Here is an 8,016-nt window from a genome sequence, read left to right as displayed (position 1 = left end):
CACATATTTAGCCCATAATGTCAGCAGTGCTCAGGTTGAGAAAACTTGGTTTAGATGAAAGAGAAAGAATATTTATGTTTGGGTCATATTGAACTGGATTTCCTAGAGTCAAGTCCTTATAGAAACACATTTGTTATCCCCCAATGCCATAAGAGAGACTTAAACATGATGCATATACACACACTCAACAACCATTACATTTCCTACAAGCAGGAGATAACAATTTTAATGGCTCTTGTACTCTCCAGGTGCCCAGCATGGGGCTGGAATTTAGGTGCTCACTAACACCTGTCTGGAAAACCTCACTTATCATTAAAAAAAGACCTCAAAATTGAGGGTAGCCTTGAGCTGCATTAGAGGGGCCACCTTATTTCACATATATTACCAAAGTGTAACAAAGGCTAGTGACATCACAGTGGAGCCCTGCCCACCTGCTAAGCCATGCCCCCTGCACAGTCACAATCGCTAAGGCCTTAAATACCCAGACTTGTGGCCTCCCGGCTCTACAGAGCCCCTCATTTTGGCAGAAAGTACAATGTCGACCAGCCGCAAATTAAAGAGTCACAACATGAGGAAGGGCAAGAACCAAGCACCTCACAAGGGAGTCAGGAGGGGTGGCAGGAAAAGAAAATGCCAGAAGGGCAACCTGAAGACTAGAAAACGGCACAATGACGGTGAGTGAGGGATGAGTAGGAGAGCAGTCAAACAGAGGGGGATCTTGTTGTCCCGGGGGCCCTCGCTCTTGGAGCTACCTCTCGTAGGACCCTGAAACCTCAGCATGAGAATTTCATTCCCAACTAGGTTCATGTTTGGGCAGGAAGAGGATGAATGGTCATGTTCTAACCGGTGTTCCTGTTGCAAACTTGTCCTTTCCCTACAGCCAATCGCAATTCCCGCTCCCACTTGTGACTCCACCAGCGGGCTCTGCCCTGGTGGACTTCAAACGACACCAGGCAGCAACAGAGAACAGAAAGGGGACTGCCAAGGAGATCTGAAGTTAGATCAAAGCCGGAGAAGAGCCTATCATGTGGATAAAATGTCAGTCGTGACGAAGTGAGGAATGTATAGGCTGGCTGTTTCTCCCCAACATTTCAATAAACATTTGAAAACTGAATTTTAGTTTCCTTTGATCCTTTGGTTGGAAAATGGCTCCTGAGCTGGGCAGCCTTGGGGAAGAATTAGCAGGTATGAAACCATTAAACATCACACATGATTTGGATAATATCAATGTCAATGTAGTTTTCCTTAACAACTCTCTCTCCTTGGGCCCCAACTCTGGCTATGCATCAGCACCATATTTGGGTCTTGGTCTCAATGTACCGTCTCCCTTCCCAACATGGAAAGGGAGAGGAGATAAAAGAAATGGGAGAAATACATTCATCAGAGTGCCCGTTATGAGCCAAAGGAAGCAAGCCGGTTTTGTCAAGGGGCTTAGAGCATGGAAACACCAAACTGTGATTTCCCAAACTAGCTAGCTAAAGACATGTCCCAGTGGTGGATAGAGAACCCTCAATGCTTCTAATTTATCTGATTGTATGGGCATGATTAGCAGGCTGTTGGAGATGAGGATACATTCTGGGCAGAGGCCAGCATGGTATTTGGACAAGACCAGAGGCAGGGATACTGCCTGGGAGATTCAAGCCAGCTTGTGTGACTCTGACATCATAAATGAATCTTAATCAGGTGTGTCTGGAAGTAGGAATGACCTCACCTCAGTCTGGGTGGACCTTATTGGCAAGGAAGAACCATCCCTTGCTGTGGCCCTCACTTTAGCTTGACCTTGCGTTCTGATAACGGTTATGTCATCTCTGGCCAGGGATCTGACACCTCCTCTCAGCAGCCACCCACTCAGGAGGGGGCAATATTTTTCTTAATGAGTGTTTCCTGTTGCCTCAGAGACAGTACCAGGGTGGCACAGAGAGGAATTGAGACTCATGTTTAAACAAGCCCACCCACTTGGATTCTGGAGAATCAACCAGGAAAGGTTATAAGCCAGAAGGAATGAGAGGAGCATGAGGTCAGACATGAAGTTTCCAACATGGGCGGGGCAGGGTGGGGGAGGGAGGGTGAGATGTGGGACCAGGTGACAAAGCGAGGAAAGGGAGCCTCTTCTCTGCAGAGCTCCACGTATTTTCAATGAGATCATTGACTCTGAGCCCTGTGGAGGTGTCTAGGTATTGGGATATGGGGATGGGAACAAGGGCTATCCCTGTGGGTCGGATTCTAGTAGGGAAGGATGAGAAAAAGCCCAGGTCATGACATGAGTAAAGATGTTTCAAGTTGCTTTGTCCTCTTAGCCCTGGAGAATGCACACACTGCTCCTGAGCTAAGTCCGCATCAGGCACCCAGACTCTTCAAAACTCATCAAACTTGTATTTCCCTCCTTATTTTGTCAGTTTCCATTTTTGTAAAGAGGGAATAGAGAAAATACTCCCTTCGTAACCTTCATCTTCCACAGTTTTACCTCTTAAACATTCCTGTTGTCCCTGTTTTTCGAACGAAACTCAAACTCCTATGATTCTCAAGTAGATATTTATCCACATCCACACAAAACTCTTTACGGATTCAGCTGGAATCCCCAATCAGAAATGACCAGTCCTCACGTACTCTTGTGCCCTTTGGGAGTTCCTCTGCCTCCATGTAAAGAAAGCCGGAAAGCTCCTTGCAGCACACAAAATCCACTGGTTTTACTGTCAGGCTTTTGCTGCTCCAGCCATAAATTCTCATTCATCAGCCAGCAGGGAGTACAGCCAGTTAGAATTCCTACATGGGTCCAAAATAGCGAAGCCTTTATATCCCCTCCTGCCCAGCAGGCTGCTTAGGGAAAGGGTGACCTCAGGCCAGGCATTTCTCTGTGCTGAGGCAGACCCTGCAGTTAGGCTGAAGTAAGGAGGAGGCTGTTTGCTGGACCTCGTGCCCCACAGTCTGAGACACACACTTCTGTCTCTTCCACTGGCTTTCTGATAACCTACATCTCTTCCCACCTGCTTTTTCCCAACTTTTGCCCCTGTCACTCCCTGCTGCAACTGTGTGCCAGGAGCCTTCAAATGCTTTCATGCACAGCTCACCCCTTGCTCCGTGCTCTCCACTTCACCTTTTCTCTGCCATCTTTCAGATTGCCAAGATGCGCAAAGACAACCTTTCCCATAGGGAAGAGTCAACAGAACAGCAAAATAGTGTGAAATGTACTTCCCTCAAGAAACTTATTATTCTTTATACAAGAATATTATTCCACATGTATCAATAAATAGAAATATTATTCCTGTATCCATCAGGATCCCTCAGGAAAGCAGATCCTGGAGGGGACTCAAATGAAGACACATTACTGAAGGGACGATTCACAGAGGCAAGACCTCCAGAGCCTGGCAATAATGGCTCTGCAGGGCTTCCCTGGTAGAGCAGTCATTAAGAATCCAGCTGCCAACGCAGGGGACACAGGTTCAAGCCCTGGTCCAGGAAGATCCCACATGCCGCGGAGCAGCTAAGCCCATGCATCACAGCTACTGAGCCTGAGCTCTAGAGCCCGCGAGCCACAACTACTGAAGCCCACATGCCTAGAGCCCAGTGCTCCGCAACAAGAGAAGCCACCACAATGAGAAGCCCGTGCACCACAAAGAAGAGTAGCCCCACTCACCACAACTAGAGAAAGCCCGTGCGCAGCAACGAAGACCCAACACAGCCAAAAATAAATTAATTAATTAAAAATAAATAAAGAAATAATGGCTCTGCAGAGGTGAAAGGATGGAACAGTGTTATAGGAGCCCCATGAGAGCCAAAGCTTTGTGTTTGGTGAACGGGGTGGCAGATGGACCTCTGGGTAAAGACTGTACTGGAGAGGGACACAGCCACTGCTGGTCTCAGTAGCACCCTGATGTTTCTCTCCTCCAGCCCTCCAATCTCCTCCTGATGCTTCCCGTGGCCAAACTCAACCAAAAGGCAACAAGTTAAGGACCCCAGGTGTTGCAGGGCAGCAAAGAGCAGAGGGTGTTGAAGAATAGCTCTAAAAACCAATGGTGATAGCTGGCACAGCCTGGTAGGCAAAATGTCTTCTTTCATTAGACTTCTAGAAGCTGGCCACTTTAGCATATAATTTGTCTTCTCTCATTTCTTGTCACATACCAAAGTCCCTTCAGAAGTAACCAGTGAAGAGACCTCAGACCAAGTTACTCAGGATTCCTGAACCCTCAGCTCAAAAGCACGCGTTCATGTCATTGGCAAGAGAGTATTATTCCCAGACAAAATGTTCTAAGACAATGTTAATTAATGATAAGGATGGGCATGTGGAGAACAGCTCAAGGCTGGTCAGGGCAGCCAGACCCTTGCCTGGTGACTTGTCTTTGCCCCTTAGACAGGTGTGGAAGGATTGGCAGCCACCTGGAAAACTCTGTTTTGTAGTAAGAACATTTTCCAGGCTCACAGGCTGGGCATCTTCCAGCTCTGGTGTTGACTTAGTCACTGCCCTCCAGGAACATTCATTCTGGCTCCCTGTTGACAGCTCCTGCAGGCTCAGCCTGGACCAGGCAGGCACCCAGAGGGAGAGAGCACAGGGGGCTTGGGACACTGGAAGACCTCACCCTCTGTGTGCTTTTTCTCCACCTCCTTCACCAAGGGAACTCTGTTCCTCTCTCCAGTTTTCTCTGGAATGCCATGTTCTTAAGTCATCACTTACTCAGCCTTTTTAGAAAGTCAGAAATTAGGAAAAACAAAAAAATTAAGGAATTTGACCACAAGCCCTTCTGGGTCACCTTGACCTTCTGGTGAGCTGACTTGGATACAGGGCCTCTGCTCCACTGACATCGGGGTCTGATGGGAGTGGTCCCTGAGGACCCTGTGGGTGGAGAGAGCCCAGAGGAGCTAGGGGAGAACACAGTTGACTCCCACCTCTTGCCCTGGGCCTGGCCAGATCAGCCCAGGTGGGGCCAGCTGGGTCTGTGCAGCTGCAGGAAAACAGGAAGTTCTAGAGAAGTGCTCAGGGCTGTGTGAGGGAGTGAAGGCCCAGAAGCTACAGCTGGGAGGGGACTGGGGTGCCCCAGGGGTAGTCGGTACAAGTCAGACATGACCTGGGGCTCAGCTGTCGGGGTCACCTAGAGGTCTGTCCTTTGAAACCAGAGGACAGCACAGCCTGGCTCTGCAATCCGAGCCTTCACGCACCAGGCCCCCCAGGGAAAGACACAAACCTCTAGGAGCACCAGGTCCTGGTCACCAGGTCGCTGGTCCACCTCACCGGGTTGATGAGTGAGGAAACCGGTTGTCCAGCTTGAAGAGAGCCTCTCCTCACTTTTGGGCCCCCAAGCCGCCCTCCCTCTCCAGCCTTTTATGGGTCCAAACGGGAGACCTCTCCCTGATCCGAGCCCTGCAGCCGTGCCTGCCATTTGGCTCAGTGTCCCAGAAGTGATACAGATGACAATTCTCTCCACGAAGCACAGTACCAGGGAAAGGGTCCAGGACTGAATCCCGAGGGTCTGGATTCCATGAGAACCAACTCCTCCTGCATTGTGACCTTGATCCATCTCTCAGTCCTGCTTTATTTCAAGCCTTTGCACACCTCCCCTCCTGCAGCTGGGGCCACTTCATCTCTTCTTAAGGCTCAGATTTACCGTTGCTGTTACCAAGCCTGACTGCAGGGAGAGGCATCTCTCAGCGGCCAGCAGGGTAGGCTAAAGCAGATGGGCAATGGTTCTACCAGCCATGTGATCTTAGGTTGATTTTCCAACCTCCCTTAGCCTCATCTTCCTTATCTATAAAATGTCAGTCATGACATCTACCACACAGGGGACTTGTAAGAATATAAAATACTGTAAATTATAGGACTTGAGTTGAATTGGCTGCCCTCACCTCTCTCCCTTTGGACTGGCCTTTTAAATACCATTGTGTCTGTCTGGCCCTGACTCGTGACCCTGCTTCCTGCCTTAGTCTCTGGATGGCGCTCCTGTGGACAGATTCCCAGGCACCCCTTGCTCTGCAGAGATCTCTGGATTCCCATGTGACCTAGAGCCTCTCAATCTCTTCCATCCCTTTGCCCAGGTCAGATACTGAGATCAGGAAGCATCTATATCGCCCTGTGACTTATTTTGCTCTCCCATAAAATTAAGGCATTGAGGATGATCTTATCTCTCCAATGAGACTGTAAACTCCTAGGGGCAGGAGCCTAGCCATTCCCAAGTGAGGGGCAGAAGGATCACATCAGGACAGACAAACAGCCCTTGTTTCTTGGGAAACAAATCAATGAATCCACCTCCTAACCCAATACATTGTGAAAAATAAAATCTGAGCATGGATGTCAATGAAAAGGACTGAGGGTGGATTAATAAACTCACCGATTAGGATCATGTCTATTAGTAGCAGGCAAATATCTCTGTAATTAATCAGCTATAAAGTCCTAAGTCTAACATGCAAGTGGTTTTTACCGAAAAGACATAAAGAGCTGGAATTTCACAATTTGCAGGGACCATTCTCAAAAGTGCCTCAAAATGGAAGCTCTGAAGAGGGAGAGCTTCTCAACAGGACTAGAAACTGTACCTTGATTTATTGACTTACTGTTTCCATCAGGAACACCAAAGAACAATATCACATGAGGTATATGCAAAATGCTTCTGAAACTTTCACATGCACAGAATCACCTGGAATCAATCTGATGGAATGCAGATTCTAATTCTGTAGATCCAGGGTGGGCCCGAGATTCTGCATTTCTAGGAAGCTCCCAGGTGGCTCTGACACTGACTCTGTAAGTAGTGAGTGAAGAGATATAGAACACTCCGCTCGACCCACTAAGGTCAGGTGAATTTTCTGTACTATTAAACTTCTTTATAATAAAATGAGAGAAAAATTTTTAAAAAGCAAAAACAAGAACCCTCTGGTAAAAGGCTCAAAGAGCAGGTCCAGGTCAGCTCTGCCCAAACTTCCACGGCAATTCACTGCCCCTCTCTGGGGTTCCAAGATGCCTTGCAATTCTTAAAAAAAAAAAAAGTGTCCTAAGATTCTAAAGGATTAGATCAAAGAAATGTAGCCCAGCAACTCCCATCTCTCTGACTACTCTTTTAGGAACAGAAGGCAGCAGCATCATAGAATGTGGATAGAGGGCTTTCTCTGCCCCTCTGAACCGGGCTTAGTCTACACCACTTCAGAACATGGGAATTATACTTCCCAGGGATATGAAAAGAAAGAAACTAGAGAAGAGGTGAGAAAATGCTCTGAACAATGCCTCTCCCACCACTGCCACCACTGGAGGCTAGAAACGGAATCTCTGGTCTGACTACTCAGTCTTTTCCGTTTGCTCTCCTTGGCTGCAGATCCTGGGCCAGATCACAGCCCACTTGTGGCTCAAGGTGTGCATTTATTGACAAACAACAGAAACAGATTCCAGCTAACTTAAAAGAGGGCGAAATGGAATCTATTGGAAGGCTGTGAAATTGCTCAAGAAGAGAAGGAAAAGCTGGACAAGTAGGTCCCAGGATGGAAGCCAGGCAGGAAGCAGGCCGCAATTCAAGGGTGCCCTCTTTGCATTGAAATGGCTCCAATTGTTTTCCATTCTTACATCACTACCCTAAAAAGCCAGGGTCCCAGGAGACAGAAAATGATGGTCAAGCTTGTGTTACAGTGGGGCAGGGTTGATCCTAGAAGGAAAATTGAGGGACTGTTACCAAAGAAAGGAAAATGTATGCCAAGCAGCCAGGCACAGACATGTCCACTGCATAAGGCAAGAAACAACCTCCCTGCAATGCAAGCAATGCCAGCAGACTCTCATCCTGCGCACACAGCAGCCACTCTCTTGAATCCCTAAAGGTGTGAACACCGTTATGTCGTGCAGTTTTCCTGTAAACTGCCATCTTAGCATAAAGAATCTGCTTAGAACCGATCAAATACATTTTGCTTTCACTGCCAGAACCATAAACTGGCTTCATTCTCCACTCCATTTTTTTCCACACAAAGAACGTTTTCACCATGTTGAAAAAATTAACAGCAAATGGGATAGCAAGAAGAGAGTCACAGAACCGCATGCAGGGCTGCTGCTGGAGG

The 8,016-nt window shown here is 47.9% G+C and overlaps 1 protein-coding gene across 1 annotated transcript; it reads left to right on the top strand.

The window, feature by feature from the left end:
- Positions 1–487: 487 nt before the first annotated feature.
- On the top strand, positions 488–1,114 carry TNP1 (transition protein 1). The gene is made up of 2 exons (XM_004262737.4): positions 488–674; positions 881–1,114. The coding sequence occupies exons 1-2, from the start codon at positions 536–538 to the stop codon at positions 907–909; spliced, it is 168 nt and encodes a 55-aa protein (XP_004262785.1). The 5' UTR covers positions 488–535; the 3' UTR covers positions 910–1,114.
- The last annotated feature ends 6,902 nt before the right edge of the window (positions 1,115–8,016 follow it).

This window comes from Orcinus orca, chromosome 7 (genome assembly GCF_937001465.1).
Source record: "Orcinus orca chromosome 7, mOrcOrc1.1, whole genome shotgun sequence".
NCBI lineage: Eukaryota > Metazoa > Chordata > Mammalia > Artiodactyla > Delphinidae > Orcinus > Orcinus orca.
This window is presented reverse-complemented; position numbering and strand designations above follow the sequence as displayed.